Below are 27425 nucleotides of genomic sequence, written 5' to 3'. Positions count from 1 at the left end.
GGCATTCACATATTCATTTACAAATATATTAGTCTTGTATACAATTTTGGTTATCTTAATCTTTGGGAAAGTAGTACATTGGTAGGTAGTTTCCAGATTACCAGGTAGTGTATTTCAGAGCTGTATGCAGTGTTTTTATTCAGTCCAGCCTTCTATTTATCTTTGCTTTTGCAAATTTCATTTAATTCATATTGATTATGTTATTCAAAGGTGAAAAACAAAGGGTCCTCAGGAACATATATCCATCTCAGGACAGGATATCCCTCCTAAGAAAGGTGCTTCTCCCCTTCCTTCGCCAACCCCATCTGCCGGAAAATCAGTGGCAGAAGCTACTAGGGTACCTGAAATCCTTAGAGAGCCTAGTAATAGGCTGTCGCCTTCACCTTCGGTCATTTCAGCGGGAGCTAAAAGGGTGATGGTCTCAACATCTCAACCCTCCCTTCTTACTGGTGCCAAAAGTGTTACAATTCTTAATGACTTAAAATGGTAGTTGAACAAGTCAAGTCAAAACTCCAAAAAGGTTGCTACTCTTGAAAACTTCTTCGGAATTCTTGCTAATCACACACGCATCCAATGAAGGTTGGGGAGCTTGCCTTCGCCAAAAAATGATCCAAGCAGAAGTGCAGAGACCAAATAAAGTTTTGGAGCTGAAAGCAGCCTTTCTAGCTCTCCAGCATTTTTGCCCTCTTCTAGTAGATCACTCGGTGGTGTTGAAGAGCTACAACCCTACCAAAGTGGCCTACATAATCCCTTACTTAGCATGGTTAATGGGGACCAGAACCGACCGCGATAGGTGAAAAACCGTGAAGTAAGTTCCCTCCCTATTTTTGGAATATGTACATTTTTTTGTGTACATGTACATGTATATATAATAACAATAAGTGCATATTAACCCTATAAATGCATATGTTATCATTAGAACATTAAAGAATCATGTAAGTAAATATTGATAAAATAAATTATATACTGTAAATAAAATAAAGTACCGTACTGTATAAATACTGTAATATAAATACAGTATTTAATACATTACGTATACTGTATGTAGGGTCAGTAGCTGTAGTGAACTACACCTCCTAGTAACAGGGAATTTTGAGGAGGGAGAAGTCTAATTGGAAAGGGACCTCTGGTATATTCCTGGCATTCCATGCAACTTTTTTCTATGGTATATTTAGCAGTATTTATACCTTAAAAATGGTGCTTTAAAGAGCATTTCACTGGGCGACACAGGTCCCTTGCCCAGAAATAGATTTTTCCTTCGTTAAAATCCATTTTTTAGAACTTTTATTCTTATAACCAGATACATAACTCGCCTCTAACAATGACGATGATCTTGATAAATGTCGATGAAACACCTGTGCAGTATGATGGAGGAGAAGAAGATCAAGATGATTTACTGCATAGGTCAATGAGAGCTTTACTGCTCCTCAAGTGATGCCTCATCATCAGTTGATAGAGGCAGTGGATCGTCAACAACAGTTTCCAATAGAGCTGGAGAAACTGCAAGAGGTGGCGTAGTGGCTCGGTGGGAAGCCGGAGAGGCAGCAGGAGGAGTATCTGATGCTTCTGCAGAAGGTTTTCAGCGTACTAGGAACATCGTGATGGGAAGTTGTTGACGTTGTTTTTTCATCTGAGCAAAGATGCTCTTGTACAACGCCATTACACCTTCAATACGGTTACTAAATACGATGGCTCTGACCATATTATCGTCTATTTCCAGCGCCCTTTGTTGCAGAGCTCTTGCAGGTTGTCCAAGGTAAGGCCACGTTCTGTGACGACATCAGCTGCCTCTTCTCCTTCCTTACTCGCTGATCTTGTAAATTCGACAAGGTACTCGTCGGTTAGGGGCTCCGAGTAGCACTCGATCAATGAGTTAATGTCACCCATCGTCATGTCAGAGAAACCTTCGTTGGCTACTAACCGTGCCAGCCTCACAGCCTTATCTACAGTGGAGTGGTGAACTTCGTCTGGCATAAATCCCTCGTAGTCATGAACAACATCTGGCCACAATTTTCTCCAACTTGCATTCAATGTTTGCTGTTTCACCTCCTAAAGAGCTTTCTGAATATTGGTCAGGCACGTTGCAATGTTGTATTCCCGCCAATATCTCTTAAGGCTGAAATCCTCGTCGCCTCCGTCGATGGAGGAGTTTGAGGCCCTCCATTGTGGACCGCGTGTAGAGGGCCTTGAAGGGCCGAATGACCCCCTGATCCATTGGTTGTATGAGTGAAGTGGTGTTGGGGGGGCAGAAACTCCACTTGGACCCTGTCATAATGGAGATCCGTTGCATGTCATCATGCACAGTCCATCAAGAGGAGGACCTTAAAGGGCAGCCCATTCTCCGCGAGGTACAGCTTCACCTGCGGGATAAAGCAGTTCACGAACCAGTTGAGTGTGAGGGCTTTGGTTATCCATACCTTTTTATTACTCATTCAGTAGATGGGCAGCAAGGATTTGTTTTTGTTTTTCAAAGTCCGAGGATTCAAGGACTTGTAAATTACGCCGGGGCTTGAGCATGAAGCCCGCGGCATTCCCGCACATGAGGAGAGTGACGCGATCTTTGTGGGCCTTGAGCCCTGGCTTCTTCACTTCGTCCTTGTAAAGGAACGTCCGGGAAGGCATCCACTTCAGAAGAGGCCAGTCTCATCCATACTGAACACCTGCTCTGGGAGATAGCCACCTTCTTTAATTAATTACAGGAACTCGTCCTCGACGTAACGAAGAGGTGCTTCTTGGTCTGCTGAGGCGGCCTCTCCATACAAAGGAACACTGCGAAGGCCAAACCTCCCCTTGAATTTCTCAAACCAGCCCTTGCTGGCAACAAAACCACTTTTCTCGTGGGGCAGGATCATCTTATTCGTCGTCACCACCACCTTCGTTGTCTTCGTTTGATTTTCCTTCAGGAACTAGGCTATCATACAGGGTTTTGGCTTTGGTTCGAATAATGTTGGTCTTGAGTCCAATATCCACATTGATAACGCATTCTCCATTTGTACAATCGTCTTATTACGAGGAGTCACAATGCGCTTAAGTGTCCTTGGAGAACGTTATTGAGGACACTTTACGTATTTTCATTTTATCTTTTTTTTATGTAGGGAACCGTTGACTCATTCACTTAGTAAATCAGGGCAACAGACGCATAGCTACTGCCTGCCTTAAGCATGTCCAATAATTTCACTTTCTCATTCACAGTCATCATTTTTCTCTTCTTGGATTCACTAGAGGATGTAGAGGGTAGAGGACGTTTAGGAGCCATTTTCAAGGGCGTCACAAGCACTATTTTACACTAAAAAGCACAAGAAAACAGCTAAAAGCTCCACACGGCAAGACTAAACAACACAAGCAAAAGTGAGAGAGAACAATGAATGTGGTCTCCCTTCGCGAGGCGCACGGCAGGGAGAGATGCTGGGCAAAGCATCTCAGCCAATCAACTTGCAAGATTCTGGAGCCAAGATGGCCAGCGAATCAGAGAGGTGGATTTTGAGTTGCTCACCATTTACATGTTGATACCTGATGTCACTGTACTCTGTCTTCTGCTAGGGCCAGCATAACTCTCGCACCATTTTTACTAATTTTTTATGAATATTTTTGAAATTCCGCGATGCACTGAGGCCGCGAAACTTGAACCACGAAATGGCGAGGGATTATTATTATTTGCTAAGCTACAACCCTAGTTGGAAAAGCAAGATGCTACAAGCCCAGGGGCTCCAACAGCGAAAATAGCCCATTAAGGAAGGAAACAAGGAAAAATTAAATATTTTAAAAATAGTAACATTAAAATAAATATTTCCTATATAAACTATAAATACTTTAACAAAACAAGAGGAAGAGAAACTGGTAGAATCGTGTGCCTGAGTGTACCCTCAAGCAAGAGAACTCTAACCCAAGACAGGGGAAGACCATGGTACAGAGGCTCTGGCACTACCCAAGACTAGAGAACAATGGTTTGATTTTGGAGTGTCCTCCTAGAAGAGCTGCTTACCATAGCTAAAGAGTCTCTTCTACCCTTACCAAGAGGAAAGTAGCCACTGAACAATTGCAGTGCAGTAGTTAACCCTTTGGGTGAAGAAGAATTGTTTGGTAACCTAAGTGTTGCCAAGTGTATGAGGATAGAGTAGAATCTGAAAAGAATAGGCCAGACTATTCAATGTATGTGTAGGCAAAGGGAAAGAACCGTAACCAGAGAGAAGGATCCAATGTAGTACTGTCTGGCCAGTCAAAGGACCCCATAACTCTCTAGTGGTAGTATCTCAAAGGGTGGCTGGTATATATATATATATATATATATATATATATATATATATATATATATATATATATATATATATATATATATATACTGTATATACAAACAAGGAGGTACATTGTCACTGTAACTCTTGCATCTTGAGGTAGAGAGACTTGAATGGGCAGAACTCAACTTGATTTTCCTGACAGCCCGCTTCATTCCAGGCAGGAGGAATATAGTGGTGGACAAGTTGAGCAGGAGGACGAAAGTTGTTGGCACCGAATGGTCTTAAAGTTCTTTGATAGCAATGGAGATCCTGACATTGTGAGGTTCGACGACAGTAGACCCGTTTTCGGCACAAGCTCCCCCATCTACTGCTCTCCAATTCGAGAAGCAAAAACGGCACTCGAGGACGCATTCCAACACCCGTGGGACAGCCTTAACCTCTATGCTTTTCTGCCTGACAAGGAGGCAGATGCGCTGCCCTTCATCCCCACCAGCAGTATGTGTACTCAGCTCGTATAGTATGAAAGTTGTGTGACGATGTTTCTTTCTGCTTTGGGACACCTTTCACCACTTACTTTTCCCAGTGCAAGACCAAGCACAGGCAAAAAGTGCGTGAACATCCCAACCGAGTACATAGACACCTACCTAATGTTGTGTGTCGCGATATCTATTTCCGATATGGGGTAATATTTGGCACTCATTCGCGAAGAGGGAAGTCCCTGGTACCGCAGAGCTTCTCCCACAGGCAGAGAAATCACTCATCGATTGGTCTTCTCTACTTCTCCAAGAAGTAGCAAGAAGGCTCTCTAAGGAAGATGAGGCTGAGAAGGAGAAACTTTGAAGTTTGCCTTCTACAGGTTGTACAGTCCAAAAATGACACCACAGGGAAAGAGATCATAGAAACTATAAGAAGAGACAGCACAACCTTAGCACCTTTCAGGGAATGAGAAGACACTCAAAATAAGGATGGGGCCACACCCCCTTCATAATCAGTGGCAGCAAAACTCCCTTCCTCTGTTGGAGTACAACACTGTTTAAGGAATACTGGCCTCCTAAGGATTACGTTGTGGTCCTTTCTTCCTAAATATGACAAATTCGTACATAATATGTATTTTTCCTAACTATACAAACCATAGCTATTTAATAGGGGTATTACTTTCGGCGTAGCAGAAATGACAAGCTATTAATTTAAAACAAGGGTTAACTACCCATACAGCTAGTTAGCGGGGGGTAGGGAGGGTAGGTTGCTACCGCCCCCCTCACACACCTGTGATTGAGCTCACTTTGCTTGGACTTCAAGGGTGATAGGGCTGGCGGGCAAGTTTGCTTAAATAACTAAGGTTTGTATAGTTAGGAAAAATACAAATTATCTACGAATTTGTCATTTGTTCCGTAACTGAAATACAAACCACGCTATTTAATAGGGGTGACTCACCCATTAGGAAGGGTGGACGTCCCAGCCAATCTGGCTTTTGGCTTTTACCCGGGGGCTCCTTATCTGAGTGTGTCAGCACTCAAGAAATAGGGATTCCCTGCGCCACACTAAAACCTTGCTACGCAAGGTTCACGGCCTACGCAAGCTGTGTGTTGAGGTAAGTAGAAGTGTGACTGTCCTGGCAAAGTTATTCCGAGTTCTTTAGAAGGAAAAACTGTGCACCAGGACTTTCCCGATACCACCTCGTTAGGGTATGGGGACGCAACAGTATTAATCTTAATACTAGTTACACAGGGGAGCATGGTTTACCTGCAGTGGTTTGAGGTCAGCTATGCAGAGAACCCAGGATGCTGCTTTCCCAAAGAGAGGGGAGAATGAAGAAAAGAATAAGGGCCAGTCAAACCTTTTCATTCATGCAGACTAAAACTGGGTAACAATGCCCTCAACCTTCTGCTACTTGTCCAATAAGGAGCTTGAGGCTTTAAACCAGCTGTTGTGCAGCCACCACAGGATCAATAGAAAACGTATCAAGTCTCCTGTGGGTCACATCTTGCAGGTAGTGGAATGTGAATGTGGTCTGATGCTTCCACGCCCCATCTTGAAGAACCTGCATCACTGAATAGTTTCTCTCGAATGCCAGGGACGTAGCTATGCCCCTGACATAATGAGCTCTGGGGCGAGGTGATGGAGGAGGGTCTGGATTCAGTGCATGGTCAATGACCCTGCAAATCCACGCTGAGATGGTGTTCTTGGTGACCCTCCTCTTGGTCCTCCCTGTGCTGACGAATAGCGCAGGACGGGCTGCGGCTGTTCTCTTAAGATACAGCCTCAAACTCCTCACTGGGCATAGTAAGAGATGGTCTGGGTCATCTGTTACAGTATGGAGACTAGAAATCTGGAAGGAGTCGAATCGAGGATCCGCTACTCCCGGGTTCTGAGTCTTAGCAATAAACTCAGGGACAAAGCTGAACGTTACCTCTCCCCATCCCCTTGAATGGGCGATGTCGTATGAGAGACCAAGAAGTTCACCGACTCATTTGGCCGAAGCTAAAGCTAGCAGGAACAGTCTTCCGAGTCAGGTGGCGATCTGTTGCCTGGCGTAATGGTTCATAGAGAGGTCTCTTAAGAGACCTGAGAACTCGAACCACGCTCCATGGGGGAGGTCTCACTTCTGACTGGGGGCAGGTAAGTTCATAACTCTGTATGAGTGAAGAAAGTTCTAGCGGTGAAAAAATGTCCATTCCTTTCAGTCTGAAGGCGAGGCTTAAGGCTGAGCGATATCCTTTTACTGCCGAGACTGATAGGTGCATTTCTTCACGCAAATACAAGAGGAACTCCACTGTTGCTGGAATAGTGGCATCGAGTAGAGAGATACCCCTTCAACAACACCAACCACAGGAAACTTTCCACTTTGTCTGGTAGAATGCTGCTGATGACTTACGCAGGTATCCAGACATCCTAATCGCAACATGTTGCAAAAATCCTCTCTGAGAGAAGAGATGCTGGATAGTCTCCAAGCGTGAAGTCGTAGCAAAGCTATGGCTTTCTGGAATATGTTGGCATGTGGTTGTTTGAGTAGATTGTGTCGTGGAGGGAGTTCTCTTGGAGTTGCAGAAGGTCCGGAAACCATTCTGCGTGATGCCATAGCGGAGCTACGAGGGTCATTGAAAGATTGACCAATGTTCTGGTCTTGTTGAGTACCCTCCTCATCAGACAGAACGGGGGAAAGGCGTAAACATCAATGTTGTCCCACCATTGTTGGAAAGCATCTTACCAGAGCCTTGGGGTCTGGGACTGGGGAACAATACAGCGGGAGCCTGAAGTTCAGGGCCGTTGCGAAGAGGTCCACAGTCTGAGAACCCCACAAAGTCAGGACTTTGTTAGCTACTAGATGATCCAAAGACCACTCAGTACTCACTATCCCAGATGCTCTGCTCAGGTTGTCGGCGAGCACATTCCTTTTGCCCGGAATGAAGCGTGCCGATAGTGGTATCGAGTGGATTTCGGCCCATCTCAGTATCTCTACTGCTAGATGAGACAGTTGCTGCAAAAAAGTACCTCCTTGCTTGTTGATGTAAGCCACTACTGTGGTGTTATCGCTTATCACCACCACTGAGTGGCCTGCCAGGAACTGTTGAAGGGCCAGAAAGACGGCCTTCATCTCTAGGAGATTTATATGGAGGTACTTTTCTGACTCTGACCAGAGGCCTGAGGTCGTGTGGTGCAGCACGTGGGCCCCCCATCCTTTTTTTGAAGCGTCTGAGAACAGCATCAAATCCGGGGGGAGGACAAGAAGGTTCACTCCCTTTCGTAGATTCTCGTCTGTCATCCACCATTGGAGGTCTGCCAGTTCCGCTAGTCCCATGGGGATCTGGATGTCCGGGGAGTCGTGAGCTTGATTTCACCGGGACTTGAGTCGCCACTGGAGGGATCTCATCCTGAGGCGACCATTGGGAACTAGACAGGCCAGCGATGAAAGGTGACCGAGGAGGCGTAACCACGATTGGGCTGGAAGTTCTTCTCGTCTGAGTAAAGGTCTTGCGACCTTTCTCAGCCTTGTTATCCTATCGTCTGATGGGGAGATTGGTGTCTATGATCATGCCTAAGTATACCAGTCTCTGTGTAGGAAGCAGAGAAGACTCCGAGATTTACCATGATCCCCAGATCCTGGCAAAGTCTCAGAAGTTTGTCTCGGTGTTGAAGAAGGGTTGACACAGAGTCTGCTAGGATTAGCCAGTCGTCCAGATAACGGAGGAGACGGATGCCAATCCTGTGTGCTCAAGATGACACTAAGGTAAACACTCTGGTGAAAACTTGTGGTGCTGTGGAAAGACTGAAGCACAGCACCTTGAACTGGTATATTCTGTTGTCTAGGTTGAATCTTAAGTACTTCCTTGAAGATGGATGGACTGGGATCTGGAAGTACGCGTCCTTTAGGTCCAGTGTACACATGAAGTCTTACTGTTAGTCTGACCGTGTCTACCGTCTCCATGCTGAACGGAGTTTGTTTGACAAACTTGTTCAGGGCTAAGAGGTCGATGACGCCCTAGTTTGCAATTTGGTTTTCGTACAGGCCTTGGAGCATGTGATGCCCTTCTTACAATCTCCAATGCTGTACAGCAATCCCTTGATTGTGGTCAGGAAGTTTGTATGATTGGCCTTGATTTTAGTGCTGCCTATGACCGTGTTAATCATGAGGCCCTTGTTTTCAAACTGAAACAGTTGGGAGTGGGTGGGTCGTTTCTTAGCATTATTATTGATTTTTTAAGTAATAGATCTCAAAGAGTTGTTGTTGACGGGCACCATAGTGAGTATAGGAATGTGATATCCGGTGTTCCACAGGGTAGTGTTCTTGGCCCATTACTTTTCATACTATATACACATGACATGTGGTTTGGCCTAGAAAACAAGCTTGTTGCATATGCAGATAATGCTACTCTCTTTGCATCAATTCCATCCCCTGAATGTAGATCTGGGGTTGGTGAATCCCTTATTACAGATTTAGCTAGAATTAGTGCATGGTGCAAATTATGGGGTATGAAGTTGAATCCTAACAAAACTCAAAGTATGATTGTAAGTAGGTCAAGGACGGTGGCTCCTAATCATCCGGATCTCAGTATTGATAATGTTTCTTTAAATGTGTATGACTCATTCAAAATTTTAGGTGTGATTCTCGACAGCAAATTTACTTTTGAGAAACATATAAGGTCTGTGTCTTCTTCAATTGCACAAAAAATTGGCTTATTGAGAGTCTTTTAAGATTTTCGGTGATCAATCTATTCTGAAGAAGTGTTTTAATTCTTTCATTCTACCTTGTTTTGAGTATTGTTCTCCTGTCTGGTCTTCAGCTGCTGATTCTCATCTTAATTTGTTGGACAGAAACTTACGGTCTATTAAATTTCTTATTCCTGATCTAGATATTAATCTCTGGCACCGTCGTTCAATTAGTTCATTATGCACGTTGCATAAGATCTTTCATAACTCTGACCATCCTTTATATTCAGATCTCCCTGGACAATTCTATCCTGTTCGTAATACTAGGCTGGCAGTTAATTCTAATAGCCAGGCCTTCTCCATCATGAGGCTCAATACTACGCAGTACTCTAGAAGTTTTATTCCAGCTGTTACCAAGTTGTGGAATGATCTTCCCAATCGGGTAGTTGAATCAGTAGAACTTCAAAAGTTCAAAGTTGGAGTAAATGCTTTTTTGTTGACCAGGCAGACAAGAGTCCTTTTATAGTTTATATATGACATATCTGTTCTTGACGTTGTTAATGGTTCATATATGACATATCTGTTTTGACATTGTTACTTTTTTTAGAATGATTTATTGTTAATTTGTTGTCTTCATTTATTTATTTTCTTATTTCCTTTCCTCACTGGGCTATTTTTCCCTATCGGAGCCCCTGGGCTTATAGCATCTTGCTTTTCCAATTAGGGTTGTAGCTTGGATAGTAATAATAATAATAATAATAAAGAGTTAACTGAAGAAGACTGGGGACCCGTCAAGGACCTCTTGGAGAGCGCCCTTCTTCAACAGGGTCTGGACTTCTGCCCGAAGGGCTTACCCCCTTGCCATTGCCATGGCACTGGATTCCTGGTCAGGGGAGGTAGAGATGTTATGAACGGGACGCGATATCCTAGACGGATCACGGAGATTATCCAGGAATCGGCCCCCAGTTGCTTTCACCTGTCTGAGCAATTTTGTAGGCATCCCCCACTGGTGGAAACGCAGGGGGAATGCCTATCCTACCGTTTGCGGCCTTAGCTGCTCACTCTAGGATTCTTTCCTCCCCTGGAGGACTTTTTGTCTTTCCTGTCCTTGACAAGAAAGGACTTAGACACCATGGTCTTCGCTGCTGTTTTCGTCGTCGTTGCGGTCTTGGTTGGACGGATCTGCTGGGGTGCTGGAGGTTCATAGGGCTTAGTTGTTAAAGCCCTATGGAGGAGGGAGTCTTGATGAAACTTCCTCCACCTCTCAGCAGCAAGTTCCACATCCTTAGGCTCAAACAGATGGGCCACCTCTATGGAGGAATGTCTGAGCCTGTATATCTCAGCGCTAGGGACCTTCTGGTGGAACCTCTCAGACACTGCATCTCGATGTTTCAAGATGGTGTTTGCCCACAAGTTTGAGACTTGGTGGACAAGAAACTCGACCATACGAGTGCCTGAGAGTAAGAAGGTTTCCATAGCTTTCCTGGTACTTTCCTTGGAAAAATCCTCGTATCATATCAGGATACCCAAGGTCCCTAACCAGATGTCCAGCCACGAAGTAGCTTGCATCACATACTTGGTGACCTTTTAATGATTAAGGATCTCGGTTGCCGAGAACGAGACCTGCCGGCTGGAGAGTCTCTCAAGATTGATTGATTGATTTAAGTCTCTCAAGGAATCCCCTGGTTAGCTCTTCCAGAGACTGGTGAAGAGGAAGAGCTGAACTGGGTTCCTCCAGGATCTCAAAGTACCTCCTCTGCTGTACGCGAGGAGGTGGGAGGAGCTTGTTCGTAGTTCCGGCACGGTTGGAGGAGGCAAACTCAGAGAGCTGTTGGGAGATCTTGTCCCTGGTACTCTTCACCCCTTGAGACCAGGGCAGGGCCGCACTGGTCTTTGAGGGTTTCTGAGTACCAAAGACGCGGTCTAAGACCGTGTCTTTGCCCTCTTGAGGGGGTATCTCAGGGTTGGAAAACCCATTAAGAACCCTCAGAGTCAAAACATGCCAGAATGCATGCTCTGACTCATGTTGGTCTCCTCCTGCTGTAGAACTTGCAGCGAAGTCTCTTTCTATCCCCAAGAGCTCTTCTTGGGGCGAGTCGCAGATACTCCCTGAGTGGCTGGCTGTCTCCATCCTAGCCCTAGTGGAGGACTTTGGCAGTGTTTTGGAGTCTTTGGACTCCTTCCGAGGAAGGAGATAAGACTCCAATATCAAAGACCTGTGTGGCATGTCCCTCCTGGTCTCAGATTGCGAGGGACTCTCCGCGTGACGAGAGGTTTCCTCCATTGGTGCGATGGAAGAATGTCTCTCCTTGCCGGGTGAAGAATCTGTGCTCGCGCTTGCGCAAGGGGAATATTGGTGCTCGCGCTTGCGCAAGGGGAATATTGGTGCTCGCGCTTGCGCAAGGGGAATATTGGTGCTCGCGCTTGCGCAAGGGGAACATTGGCGCGCGCAGAGGAGAATCTTGGCGCGTGGGTACGCGGGAGTGTGTTGGCGTGCGCATCTATGTGCATGTGCGCGGGAGATAGTTGACGCGCAGGTGAGCACGAATGTTCAGGAGAGTGCTGGCGCGTAGATGAGGGCTGCAACGTGATTGCTGTATCACCTACAGACTTGTGCGCTGGAAAATGATGGCGCGCGGGCGATGAAGGGCGCACACGTTGGCGCGCAGGAGAGCGTTGACGCGCAGTTGAGAGCTGGAGAGCACTGGCGCGTAGGCGAGAGTTGGCGCGCAGGTGGACGCTGGTGCGTAGATCATGGATGAGCTGGAGAGCGCAAGCACGCTGTGGTGTGCTGGCGCGTAAGAGACCCTGAGTGTGGGCGCAGGTGAACGTGAGCACGTGACGTGCAGGAGAGTGCTGACGTGTCGGCGAAGTTTGGCGCGCAAGCGCGTGAGACTGCTGTCGTCTGTCAGGGCGAGTAGGTGGAGGGGCGCGCTGAAGCGCTGTAGAGTGACAAGCTGCTGGTGAGCGCTGAAGGTCTAGGCGCGTGGCGCGCAGGACAAACTGCAGGGTGATGGCGCGCAACTGCGCACTTTGGTGGAGCTACAGTGGGCTCTTTCGGTGACAGGAATGGTGATGGAAGGTCGGCAGGTCCTTTGTAAGGACAACCATCCACTGAAGGGGATCGCGAACAATCGGCAGAGAGGTCCAGGACCGAAGTCACAAGTCTGGTTGTGGGAGCAGTGATGGTCGATGTATGAAGGTCTGACAGAGGAGGCTCTTCTGCGGGGGACTGCAGTGATGACGATGAACCAAAGAAGCCCCTCTTCACCGTTGGTGAAGGGAGTTCACCGTTGGTGAAGGGAGACCTCTAAGGCGAAGAGGAAAGCGAGCCTTCCAACGGATGTGCCCTCTGGGGGCCGTTGGATCAGCAAGCTGATAGTCAGCAGTCCTCCGAAGAGGAGTCTCTATAAGTGAACTCCCCTGAAACACTTGCAGGAGAGACAGACGTTGAACGGAGGAAACTAAGTCGGCAGCAACCGCTGTAGAGTCTGGAGTGGCACAGGAGATGGATGACACCGCATGAGACACCTCTGACACAACAACATCGGCAAGTGCCAGGGGATCTACCTCTGACGGCGACAATGATTGCTTAACAGTAGCACCCATGCGGATGAACTGCAGTAGGGCTTCCTTGGAGGGCGGACCCGTAAGTACCAAGGAAGACTATATCTGTAAGAGGGGAGTTAGTGACAAGGCCTCACCCGTGGGGAGAGGTGGGGCTGTTTCGCTAGGGGAAGCACCATCATCTCTCGAGACCCGCGGTTGGCCTATAATAACTTGGTCTACGCTACTACTCGACGGTCTCTCGTAAGAGACCGACCGAGTAGGAGCTTCAAAGGAGGGTTGGGCGACAGAAGAAGAGGCCTCGAGTTTTTCTTCCTTCAAAGCAACCTTTTAAGGAGAAATATCCCGCTTGGACTTCTTCCGCCGTCGCGCAGACCTCTCCCAACACCTGTTAACACTATCACACCGTTGACCTCTGCAGGAAGGACAAAGGGCATGAGGATCAGTCTCGACCGCCGACATATGTTCCACAAGGGCGGCCGGAGAGTCCAGGGCAGGTGCGCAAAGTCGCAGAAGTCAACTTCACACACACACAGTACTAAGAGAAAAGAAAAAACAAAAGTCGTTAATGGCTGCCAATATTCGGCGAGGATGAGGAGCGACAATGTCCGTTCACCATTCGAGCCGAAAGCAAAGTGAGCTCAATCACAAGTGTGTGAGGGGGAGCGGTGTGTTGTTAAAAATCAATAGCTCGTCATTTCAGCTACGCCGAAAGTAATACTGTACCCCCATTAAATAGCGTAGTTTGTATTCCAGTTATGGAACAAATCCCTCTCACACAACAAACTGGATGAAGCCAAATGAGGATGCCGTAAGTACTTCTATACTATACGGCTGATCAGTGGCCAGGGCTTAATCTGCCACAAGTCAGTAAATACCACCGGCTCATTATACATCTTAGCAGAGTTCCAGCTTCATTGAAGGCATACTCCTTTTAAAAGACAAAGATTTGTAAATGTGTAGGAACATTTACAAACAGAAGACATTTTCTGACTTTTGGGATGGTGATAGTAAGATTATCCATGCCCTATTGTCAAACGAATTAAAACCTTTTCTGTTTTTTAGTTAATGTATACATTACAAAAAATTTTTCATCAGTTAAAACTTTCAAAATGTTTACGTTAAAATTCCTGAATGGTTTGCAATTTTTCTTTATTTTTTTTACAATATCCTTTCCAGTTACAGGATCATGAGAAGCTTGTCAAGAAATATATCTGTTCAGGTACTCTATAACTATAAAATTCTTTATTCTTTCAATAACTGCAGAAAAAAAATCCATTTACATAGTCATGCACAGCAAATATGAATTGCATAATGTTTTATTCAAGGATTACCAAGTGATATGGCATCATAAGACACATTAAGGATGGGGGTTGAGGGGCCACAACCCTCTGATAATTTAAAAGGTTGACCAAATCCTCCCTCCCTCCCCCATAATTTAAAAGGCATACCTACTGCTGCATAGGTTAGGTTTAACCACAGCCTCCCACAAAATGTAGGGGTATTTTTCCTATGGATTTGCGTGTGATTTGTACTGTATATGAAGTTCCTTCTAGCAAATTCTACAGTATAATATTTCTGCGATTGATATTACAAGAGAATTACTGTCAGGTATCACGGGGTTCCAACCCCCGGAAACGACTATCCGAAGATATTGTGTATAATCAGGAACGTATCCTAAGATAACCATAGAGATCTGCACCCAAAACAGACCTTTCTCAGTCTAGTCCACTAAGGGGTAGGATAAGTAAGGAGCCGTTACACATCCTATCACCTCCGAGTGCCCCAATACGGTCCCGCTTCCCATTCCTTCGATCGCAGCTTTTGGCTACAGTTCGGTTTTCTTTGTGGGTGCTTTTTTCGCAGTTTTTTTGAAGAATTTTAGTTTGGAATGACTTTCTCTTTTTCGTCAAAGTTGAGTATTTACCTCTCTTTGCCTTAATTTATGCTAATTTTGATTTCATTCCCTTCGGGGACTTATCTTTTTTTTAGCTTTTGGTTAGAGGAAGCCAAAGCGCTTTGAGTCCTGCTAGCGTGGCGTCGGGCTTAGTCCCCGATGGCCTCTTATTTTAGGATAAGAAATGAAGTGAGCGATTGGTTTCCGGTGAGAGTGGGGCTGAGACAGGGATGATTGATGTCCTCATGGTTGTTTAACTTGTATGTTGATAGAGTGGTGAGAGAGATGAATGCTCGAGTGCTTGGACGAGGATTAAAACTGGTAGACGAGAATGACCATGAATGGGAAGTGAATCAGTTGTTGATTGCGGATGATACTGTACTGGTTGCAGACTCTGAAGAGAAGCTTGGCCGATTATTGACAGAATTTGGAAGGGTATGTGAGAGCAGGAAGTCGAGAGTTAATGTGTGTAAGAGTAAGGTTAAGAGATGTACAAGAAGGGAAGGTGTTGCGAGGTTGAATGTCATGTTGAATGGAGAGTTACTTGAGGAAGTAAATCAGTTCATGTACTTGGGGTCTGTTGTTGCAGCAAATGGAATGGAAGCAGATGTACGTCAGCGAGTGAATGAAGGATGCAAAGTGTTGGGGGCAGTTAAGGGAGATGTAAAGAATTAGAGGGTTGGGCATGAATGTAAAGAGATTTTTGTATGAGAAAGTGATTGTACCAACTGTGATGTATGGATCAGAGTTGTGGGGAATGAAAATGACGGAAAGACAGAAATTGAATGTGTTTGAGATGAAGTGTCTAAGGAGTATGGCTGGTGTATCTCGCGTAGATAGGGTTAGGAATGCAGTAGTGAGGGCGAAAACGGGTGTAAGAAATGAGTTAGCAGCTAGAGTGGATATGAATGTGTTGAGGTGGTTTGGCCTTGTTGAGAGAAAGGAAAATGGCTGTCAGCTATAGAAGGTTATGAATGCGAGAGTTGAAGGGAGAAGTACAAGAGGAAGGCCAAACTTTGAGTGGATGGAGTGAAGAAAGCTCTGGGTGATAGGAGGATAGATGTGTGAGAGGCAAGAGGGAGTGCTAGAAATAGGAATGAATGGCGAGCGATTGTGACACTATTCCGGTAGACCCTGCTGCTTCCTCTGGTTGCCTTGGATGACCCCGAAAGTAGCAGCAGTGGGGGATTCAGCGTTACGAAGCTTCATCTGTGGTGGATGTTGGGGGAGGGTGGGCTGTGGCGCCCCAGCAATACCAGCCAAACTCGGTCGAGTCCCTTGTCAGGCTTGGGGGAACGTAGAGGAAAGGCACCTCTACTTTTCTTTTTATTTTTGATGTTGGCTAACCCCCAGAATCGGGGGAAATGCCTTGGTGCGTGTATGTGTGTGTGTGTGTGTATATATATATATATATATATATATATATATATATATATATTGTGAGGGTAAATACACTTTTTTCTTCAGCTTTATTATGCTAACAAAATAAAGTTTGTGATATGAAGACAAAAAAAAAGGAGTTCCCATTAACAATAATGGTCAGAAATACAAAAACAAAAAATAAAAATGTGGAGAAATATATGGCTCAAATATTTCAAGAGAAATTATCTAAATCAAAACTACTATACTACATTACTAGCCTAACCAATTAGCCTATATAAACTTAACCTAACATAGGCCTTAATGCTTTACATGACTGACTTTGGGTTAAACACTAGTCCCATTTTAAATATTACAAGAACTGACATTCTTTACTTTTTTTAGAGCTACCATAAGCTTACAATCTGCCAGAATCAAAGAAGAAAAGGACAGAGGAGATAAACAGACCAGTCTACATTTTAGGCTAATCTTGACAAGTGGTCTCACACAACAACGTATCTATTGACTGTATAATCCAGCGCCAGGGTTTAGATTGTAAAAATTAATCCATAGTAATATAATAAGATTACTTGAAACTAGACCTATATTTAACTCTTTGATATTCGCAACCTTTCTATATACGAGTAGTCCTATAAATATGGAACTACGGCCGCTTATCTCGGAAAAAGGGTCAGCCTATCAGCTTACTGACTTTAAACGACGTAAGTAAATTATAAGAGAATGGTAGCGTGTATAAATGGACATAGCATATGTTGGAAATTTCCTTAAAATAGAGTTTGCCGTAGGCGTATGACATGCAATCCACCTCGGTCAACTTTCCACCTGCCACCAAATCCCGTTACGAGTTACTTCTATTGCGATTTCTGAAAGCAAATTTAAGATGTCGAGTTCATAGATAGAATTGATAATCATGAAATGATTAATTTCTCACACATTGACCCTTGGCCTCTGTTATTGGATGTTTAATGTTATGGTTATCGAATGACATTCAATACGACAGCCATTCATAACGGTCAAACCTGTCAAAACAAAAGGAGTTTGAAATTGCGAATTCCCGCTAATACTATATATATCAATCTCTCGTATTTATTGGCATTTGCACATAACAAAGAAAGGCAACTTGAGCAAAATAAAAGCATCATGGACCAAGAAACAAAAAACTAATTAATAGTGTGTGCGTTTGTGTTAAGATTGCCTTATTTCGTGTTAAGACACGGGCTCTTGCGTTGGCAGGCCGTAAGAGAATGTAATTGGAAATTGCTAAATTAAATTTGTAAAAAGAAGTTTGCAATGTGAACAGGGTTTTAAGGGTAGGGACCAGAGGGGCGTAGCCCCACCAGTAGTCTAGTAGGAGGTAGACCATGCCTGGCCAGATCAAGGCCGCCCACTTCAGCGTTACATTCCTGAACAACTTCATTTCTCTTGGCCCAAAATGTCTTCTCACCTGCTGGTCATTTTCTCCTGCCTTCAGATATTTCATTTATTAAGCAGTTCTTTTCGGCGATGGCATCCTAATAGTACATATAAGAGATGGGACGATTGATGTGTTTTAAGGGTACAATCTAAGAAGAGGTGGCTAAGCCTAGATTGTCCCAGTAAGTGTTCTTAATTTAGTTACTTATTTCGTGAAATGGCCCTTTCACATCCACCTCCATAACAGAAAGTACGTAAGAATCGGATCACAACACTGTATTCACAACAAACAAAGTAATAAAGACTAATTAAATCCCTATTGAAAATGGTTCTTTTATTGCCAGGAGATCGTATACTCATCATGGTCATTTTTATACTGTGCACCATGTTGTGCCGTTCACGCGTTTTGTTACCATCCTCGCACTCTGATTGGCTACATTCTCAGCTACCTTTCACCTGCGCATGCGCAAAGATTTTACCGCTAAATTTAAATGCGCAAGACAACCATTTTATTTTTTATAAATCCTATTATTATCATTGTTGTTGTTTCTTGCTAAGCTACAACCCTAGTTGGAAAAGCAGGGTGTTATAAGCCCGTGGGCCCCAACAGAGAAAATAGCCCAGTGAGGAGAGGAAACAAGAAAAAATAATTATTTTAAGAACAGTAACATTATATTGTTTTTGTTTCTTGCTAAGCTACAACCCTAGTTGGAAAAGCAGGGTGCTATAAGTCCGGGGGCCCCAACAGGGAAAATAGCCTAGTGAGGAAAGGAAACAAGAAAAAATTGAATATTTTAAGAACTAACATTAAAATAAATATTTCCTTAATAAATTATAAAACATTTTACCGCTAAATTTAAATACGCAAGACACCCATTTTATTTTTTATAAATCCTATTATCATTGTTGTTGTTTCTTGCTAAGCTACAACCCTAGTTGGAAAAGCAGGGTGCTATAAGCCCGGGGGCCCCAACATGGAAAATAGCCCAGTGAGGAAAGGAAACAAGAAAAAATAAATTATTTTAAGAACAGTAACATTATATTGTTGTTGTTTCTTGCTAAGCTACAACCCTAGTTGGAAAAGCAGGGTGCTATAAGCCCGGGGGCCCCAACAGGGAAAATAGCTCAGTGAGGAAAGGAAACAAGAAAAAATAAAAGATTTTAAGAACAGTAACATTAAAATAAATATTTCCTAAATAAACTATAAAAACTTTAACAAATATATCTTACACCATAAATGGCTTGTTTAATCGTGTATGAGAAAATTGCTTATAAATACGGCTGCTTTAATGAGAAAGCATATTATATTGTACCTTTCGCCTTCAACCAACAAATGTAAAAGATGAAAATGTGGATTGTTTATTTTAACAGAACTCAGACTTCTTTTTATAACTCTTCTATACATACAAGAGAATATAGAATCGAACTTTTAAAACGATAAGTAAATAAGATTCTATAAATACGGGTAAAATGTCTTCAAACCCTTTCAACGGCGTAGACTTTACAGGATTTACACTGCTTAAAAATACTGCTGCTTGTGTATTTACACTGAAGGGGGGGGGTTAATGTAGCTTCGTACGCTGAAAAATTAATGCTAAAATTAAAGCAACAATTTTACCTAAAGCAAGTAGCCTAGGCCTATCAACATTTTAGTAATACGAGAATTTTGGTGTTGCAATTCAGTACCTTCATAAAACAAATAAATAAGCAGGTGCTTATTTCGTGATCCCTTAACAGCAAAAGTGCTAGAATGTGTAATTCTTGAACAATTATAGTTTAAAGATATTCATATAAAAGACGTCGATGCATTGTTGTTAATTATATTTTATGGAGGCAGCTATATATGCTTTGTCTTCACTGTTTTTGGGTTAGAGTTCTCTTGCTTGATGGTACACTTGGACACACTATTCCATGTAATTGCCTCTCATTTTGTTATTAAAGTTTTTTTTTATATAGTTTATATAAGAAATTTTTATTTTAACGTTCTTACTGTTCTTAAAACATTATTTTTTTCTTGTTTCCTTTATTCACCGGGTTATTTTCCATGTTGAGGACCCTGGGCTTAAAGCATCCGGCTTTTGCAACTAGGGTTGTATTGTAAGTAATAATAATAATGGAAATGATGGATATTGTTCGATCTGATTAGTGCTACTTTTGATACGCTTGTGCACGAACTGCTACTTAATGATTTACATTCATTGGTATTGAATATCGAGTTCTTTTTCATTTATCAAAATAATCACTTGGTTGAGAAAAACTACCGTGTCTGTGTACGAATTGGAAAATCTTACTCATAATATAAATGATTAAGCAGAGAGGTACCGTCAGGGAAGTGTGCTATTGGCTCAATCTTATTTTGTATCTATACTATAGGTCTACCAAAAGTACTACACAGACATGGAATGAAGTTTAAACTATTCAATGATGATACAAAATTTCCCTTCTTCATAAATGACAGTAATGATAATGTTGAAACTTTAAACCACGTTCTTATTAGTATCAGAAATTGTATGCCAATTAAACAACTAAAACTAAATGGAAATAAAACGGAATTAATGGTGGTATGAAAGAAAAACAACTTAAAAAACTTAGATGACACCCAAGTAAATATTATTAACAACCCGGTCCCATATATCTAGTAGAGATCGTGACCTATAGGCCTAGGTGTATCACTTCACTGTAATTTGTCCCTCAGTGCCTGAATAAATAATGTAGTAAGAATCGCTGGATATCACCTTAGAAATGTTGCTTTAAAAAAAAATCTGGGATATTCTGTCAAGAAACTTCCGATTGACTAATGTAACTGTATCTATTACAGTCAGCAAGAAGTGCAACTTAGGAAATTACAAAATATAATAAACAAAGGCCAAAAGATTGATAAAAGGTTTTCCATCCCAAGAAAGGATTACTACTGTATAAATTGAATTACACGAGATGCTTACTAAAACCAGAACAGTTTAGGGTATGTGTAATGACTCATCAAGTTATCAGAACCGGACGTCTAAACGTTCCAAGAGAATTGCTACGCATCGTGCACCGAACGAATCGTGTCGACATGAGAATAGTTACAAGTGGTTTCGAGTTATTTGAGACAAGATTTACCTATAATGAGGGTTCCATAGTTTTCAAATATTCGGTCCCAAGACTACATAATAAACTAGCACCATGCAGTCATCTAAAAAAAAAAAAAAGAAAAATCATATTAAGGTTTTAAAAAAGAAACTGGAGACTCCTGCTTTTTAAGTGCTTTGATAATGAGTACTTGACAATTAACTTGGAATACACAGTGTGATACTCTAAACAGCCTCCGTACCATGGTCTTCCACTGTCTTGGGTTAGAGTTCTCTTGCTTGAGGGTACACTCGGGCACGCTGTTCTGTCTTGTTTCTCTTCCTCTTGTTTTATTAAAAATTTTATATTTTATACAGGAGATACTTATTTTAATGTTGTTACTCTTGAACATTTTATTTTCCTTGTTTCCATTCCTTACTGGGCTATTTTCCCTGTTGGAGTCCCCAGGCTTATAGCATCCTGCTTTTCCAACTAGGGTTGTAGCTTAGCAAGTAGCCTAATAATAATAATAATAATAATAATAATAATAATAATAATAATAATAATAATAAATAAATATATATATATATATATATATATATATATATATATATATATATATATATATATATATATATATATATATATATATATATATATATATATATATATATATATAAACAAATCTTGTGGACCCAGCAGTGCACAGTTTCCTTGAGTGATAAGACTTGGAAAACAGCTCTCCAAGAAAGCAAGTATGTGTCAACACGCATAGCCTACAGGATATCCTGTATAAGAAAGAGTAGATTAAAAAAATGCAATGATAATGCATAACAACTATAAACAATAATGGTATTTTGAATATCCAATCGGTAGGAAAATGTGAAATGAGACCTGATATATATATATATTAAAAACAAGTATGAGTAGGTTAGATGGAAGCCCACAGTGCCTCCCAAGAATATTTTTTCGGTGTTAAGCAGTTTATTATTTTTATACATTACACATCAAAATATACATTTTGTTATATATAATTATACTTAATGTCTACTTTACTTAATTTGAAGTCTGTTTTCCTGGTCCTATCACACATTTGAACCCTGTGTCCTACAGGACCAGTAAGACCTATTTTGTCGTAGGCCTATACATCCTTAAGTATTTACAAGGTCTAAATATGTTAGGTCTAGTCACTGGGGATGAATTAAGTCACCCCAGCCTTCGGCGTGAGCTAAGCTAGCGACTTTGATCATAGACCTTGGGAGAAGCTGTCACTTTATTCCTGTCAATCGTTCAGAGCATTTAACTTCTTGTCTTATTTCCTCGAGAAAATATTGAAAGTGCCTAGGCTCTCTATTTGGCTAATATAGGAGAAAAATAGTTAAAGAAAATGTCACTTTCATTCGCTTCCTAAAAGATGATACAAAGTAAGATTGGACTTTGTTCACTATCCTTAGGTACCTCTCTTCAATTAGTTATACGACGAATGAGAGTTTCCAATTCATACACAATAGTTTCTGCCAATTAAGTTATCTTTTAGGTACTCTAAAGCTTCATCCTCAACACCAAATGACCGTAAATCATTTAGTAGCAGTTCATGCACAACTGTATTAAAAGCACCACTAAGATCGAGTAATATTAAAATACCACATTTGCTATCATCCACCATTCCAGTTACAACAGAACAGATAGCAGTTTCAGTAGAGCATAATTTTAAGTAAGAAGACTGGTTATCTGGCAAAGTTCTATTTTTTCTGACTGATTAGTTGTCCAAAAATTACAATTTCTAGCACTTTTGAAATAAAGGATAGATTCGAAATAGGTCTGCATGAAACTAAGTCTTAATAATCTAAGAGTACTTTTCATGACCAGTGTAACTATAGCCACTTTCTCAGATTTGGGAAGCTTACATTCATTGATATAATTCTTTTTACTATTCTTGTAACTATGTTGGCAAGACAAGAAAGGTTTCACCTCGAATTACTTCGAATATTGGCATCTTATCAATCACCCAATTTGTTTTCTTTGCCATTTTAATGATCCTGATGAATCTATATTTTGTTATATTATTAAATATTGTCAATTTTGTAAGTATGTCTAGCATAGCTATTTTATTTTAAAAGAATTCTAGAAAATTTATTAGCCTGTTCTTGGTCGCAACAGTTATCTGGAAACCTGGCTAGTACAGTGGTAACGTGTTTGCCTCGCATTCGCGTGGAAAGAGAACGATCCCCGCCCAGGGCCGTGAGTTTAAACTGTTTACTGGGGAGGCTACTGCTGTGGTAGGGCACCACAGTGGGGGGTTGGACTTCCCCGGCTGACGTTCTGGTGAGTATCTATTCTGATGGAACTGAAACCCTTTAACCTTTTCCCATTCTACCATTCGGGAGACATTATAACTTATTTACGCCTGTTGTGTTTTTTTTTCTTCTGATAGCATTCCGCTTCTCACCTTAATAGGTAAATATATTGGCACTTTACGGTTTTGTATTCCACCCCTGCACTTTCTTTACGTATTTTTCCCCCTTACTATAAAGTTTCCCCCCCCCCATCGAACCAAGATCTCTCCTTAACAATTTTAGTCTTTTCCATTAATTTTTTTTCACCCTTATATATAAAGTTATAAGGCAATCAACACACACACACACACACACACACACACACACACACACACATATATATATATATATATATATATATATATATATATATATATATATATATATATATGAGAGAGAGAGAGAGAGAGAGAGAGAGAGAGAGAGAGAGAGAGAGAGAGAGAGAGAGAGATTAATAAACGCTGATTGCCATTACCAGGGGGAAAATTGATAGCATTATTTGTTTTCTTTTCAACTTTATCAATAAATACACAAGTAGGGAAATTGGATTTATTTCTAAAGCGTATTTTCTTTAACATTGAGGAAACACATTTATTTGATATCAATTCTCAGATTCTTCTTCTTTGAAAGATAATTGTTCTATTACAGATAATTGTTTATTCGTTATGGCTGTAGGATTTCAAGTTATTATCACGTGGTTGAAAAAAAGGAAACAATTTAAAGGGAGGGTAGCAGATTAAAGAATTACCGGTATATACTTTGATCATTCAAATCTGGGTTAATGACTTATCATCTGACCATTTTCTCCTCTTGGGCTGCTCATAAATTAAAGAGATCAAACCTACTTCTTCCTCAACAACTCTTGCTACAGCTGCTTCTCTGAACCCTTTATTCAATTCAAATACCATATTGTAGCTGATGCTGATTCCATGTTGATGAAATGTATCAATTAATTGATCCTTTCTGGTTTTTGCAAAGACCAAGAAACCAAAGTATAATGGAAATGGAGGTTCTCTTGACTTGGAAAGTCTGGTAAATGATGAAGATGCTGGAGTCTTCCGATAGCTGAAGTGCAAAAGTTGTGCAAATTCTAGATCAATAGATGATGTTTCATATTCAAGCTAGAATTCTATATAACCACGTGTTAGCAGCACACTTAAAAATTCCAACAAACTTGGTGGTACCGATTCTTTTTAAGTGTATGCTATAAAGGTTCCATCAAATGCTTTTTCATGTTCAAGCAGCTGCTTTCTCCTCGATATCTTGGCTGCTTTGGCCACGTTTAGTGCATAACTGTAGTCACACGCTAGACGTGGACAAGGCTGTGCAACATCAGGCTGGAACCCAACCTGCCATCTCTAGAAGACAGGATTGCACAGAGAAATGCATCCACAATAACAAAAATATTTTTCTCTCTGTTAGAGACTCAATAACAAAAGAGAGAGTACGAGAGGAGCTCACAATGCACCCTGAGATCCAGACCCCAAGCTCCTATGGCAAGGATCACAGCAATAACATAAGGAGCCTGGGAATAGCTGAAGAAATTTTGCAACTAAGCCCAGACATAAATCAGGGCGCACAGCACATCCCCCCTCCTGGAAGAAAGAAGTGGCGACCTTTAGGTACACAAAGCTTCCTAGAGCAAAGGAAGACTGCACAATGGAGTAACTAAGAACTGCGGCCCAGGAAGCAATCAGGAGCTCAGAAACTGCAGGGCCGCAGACCTACTACACCGATGATACTGTAGATCCTGGAATTCAGACAGGAGCTGCAGTATACTCCGACAACTTCACGATCTGCTGGAGAACATCTAACCATGCCTCCACCAAGCAGACAAGAGCTTGTTGTAATACAACAAGCACTAAAACATTCCATTGAAAGTGAAGAAGGACCTGTAGTCATCCATATTGACTCAAGATCCTCAATGCAAGCCTTGCAACAAGAAAAGAACAAATAAAACAAGGCTCACTAGCTGATATCAAAGCACGTTTATATCAGCACAATGAAAGAGGCAGACCTGTGACTCTCAACTGGATTCCCAGTCACATAGGAATACCAGGGAATGAGAAAGCAGATGAGCTAGCCAAAAGCACCAGACACATAGATAGAGTACAGGTGCACATACAGCCTGCACTGCAATAAATGTAAAATAAAATTAAGCCACAGCTCAAAGAAAATCTAATTAAGGACCTACACAAGTGGATAGGGAATAACTCCCCCTCTGCCACATGGTACAAATGGGCCACAGATCTAGTGCCTCCCCCCATTGACGGACACACACCAAGAGAGCAGGCTGTATGCATCCATAGATTCAGGCTGGGATACAAAGCAAATTGGGAGATGTTAGAAAACAATGAAAGACCTTGTGAATACTGTGATTTTACACCACAACAGGCACTCCTGCACTACCTACTAGAATGTAGGGAGACAGTACAACTGAGGAGTAACCTACAAGCGGACATCATCTCGCAACACGCCAGAAAGACTGCAGCCACACTGGCAAAAGCAATTATCGAAAACATGAAAATTCACAGACAGTTGCTTTCAAACCTACCTCCCCCGAGGTAATATAACCTCTGAATTTCTCATTTAAATTCGTCTCATCCCCTCACTGTGAGGCCCTATACACATCATCCCCTGTATTTTTCCATAACTTTTTCTACTACCAAGATATTCCGCAGGGACCGTGGGGAGTAAAGGGTTGGAAAGCACCACCTGCAACATTTCTCTACATTTCAAAGGCCTTACAATCTTTCAAACTACTGTACCACTATCCGCGACATGATGGCCCCCTTCCACTACCACCATCATCTTTCCTCCGTTCACACCTGTCTCTACAATTAAAAACCTTTCAAATTTCCTTTTGTTCTAACAACCAACCTTCTGAATTTTTCAGATCACCTACGGGCCGAACAAGGGAAAGAAAGGTCCGTGCCAACATAAATTGTTGGCTACAATACAACAACCAACCAAATGCTACGTCTTCTCCTACTTTCCCCTTATAAATAAACCAAATCTCTTCCTTTTTTGAAGGCATCCATTTCTGGGATACAGCGGTGTCAATGACCTTTGATGTCAGGATGCCAGAGAACTCAAAATCAATCAATCAATCTGGGATACATGCAAGTATCTGTTCCTGTAACGGTGCTTGGTGCACAAAGGAAGCATCAACATTTAGCTGTTCCAGTCCTTGTTAGCACAAATCATACAGTTCTACCATCTAAAATAACAGCACCCACCTGTAGTCAACTGCTTGACTCTTATGTACATCTCAAGCTCAGCAACAGGATGGGCACATGCCTCTTATCTGTACTGCATATAATCATATCAAATTTTCTGGGAATTTAGCCAGGCCCTTTCCCTGTCATAAATGCCTTATCAGATATGGGTGATACATGTGGTTCTGGGAAACAATATCTCTAGCACAAGTTTAGCCACAAGTTTCTCATCTAGTAGGATGAAGACAAATCATTGGAACTTTTTGTGTAAGGACAATATCACGGCCAATCATAAATTTTGATTGGGGCTGGTGTTACAAAATAGCAGATTCCTTCTTTCTCAGTCTCAGATTCTTCTGCATCTTCATTACCTACTTTCTGGGTATTATATGTGAATTTTGCTGATCTTCATCTTATTCTTTTGTCTTATACAATAACTTCCTTTTCCTTGCTACTTTTGTGATTTTGAACTTCAGCATACATGATACATATGTATAGTTTTGTTATTTTCAAATGTCTACAGATTGACATCACTTCATGAAGACTTTTAGGATGAGATTGTACAGGCATTGCAATTAACTTATATAATTCAGGAATATTTGTAGCATGGGTAACTCAGCCAGCACTAGATGCATCCACTAGTCTTTCACGTGTGCCCTCTTGGCACAAACAACAAGCATCCGGTTAGTCTTACAATCTCCCTCCAAGAAAGAAGTCAACTTCCAAGATTGTGCTGCCATTGCTTTTGTACCTTTCAATATTTTAACATAAACTGGGAGTGAATGAGGAATTTGAACATGAACAAATTAGATTTCAATGGTTAGATTTTCACAAGCCATTTTGAAAACTAGCCGGCCATCTTGGAAAATTGAAAAATTTTGTGCGGCTGGAGGTTGATGAGACAGAAGGTCAAAGAGGATCGTTAGGTCAAATTTCATGCTTGTATCATCACTTGCACTTTTCCCTATAATTTTTAAGTATTCTGCATCACTATAACAGTAACTTCCAACTTACCTTTTCAATACCATAACTGCTTTTTTACATATGTCTTTAATTTCTTCTTGAATGTTTGCAAGTTCTGTGGTGAAAAATCCATTTTCAAATAACTTAATTGCCCTTTGCCTCTCCCATTTAGCGAATAATTCTACCTCACTTGTAGTTTTTATTTTCTTATTTCCTT

General features: G+C 41.9%; 1 protein-coding gene across 1 annotated transcript in view; it reads right to left on the bottom strand.

Moving 5' to 3' along the window:
- Hel89B (histone acetyltransferase 1) overlaps positions 1–18015 on the bottom strand; it is a 203128-nt gene extending 185113 nt beyond the window's left edge. The window contains exon 1 of the mRNA XM_068384403.1: positions 17672–18015. Within this exon, the coding sequence (XP_068240504.1) occupies positions 17672–17682 (11 nt within the window). The 5' untranslated portion in view covers positions 17683–18015. The remainder of the gene's footprint in view (positions 1–17671) is intronic.
- Positions 18016–27425: the final 9410 nt, after the last annotated feature.

The sequence above is a fragment of the Palaemon carinicauda genome, chromosome 12 (genome assembly GCF_036898095.1).
Source record: "Palaemon carinicauda isolate YSFRI2023 chromosome 12, ASM3689809v2, whole genome shotgun sequence".
Lineage (NCBI taxonomy): Eukaryota > Metazoa > Arthropoda > Malacostraca > Decapoda > Palaemonidae > Palaemon > Palaemon carinicauda.
This window is presented reverse-complemented; position numbering and strand designations above follow the sequence as displayed.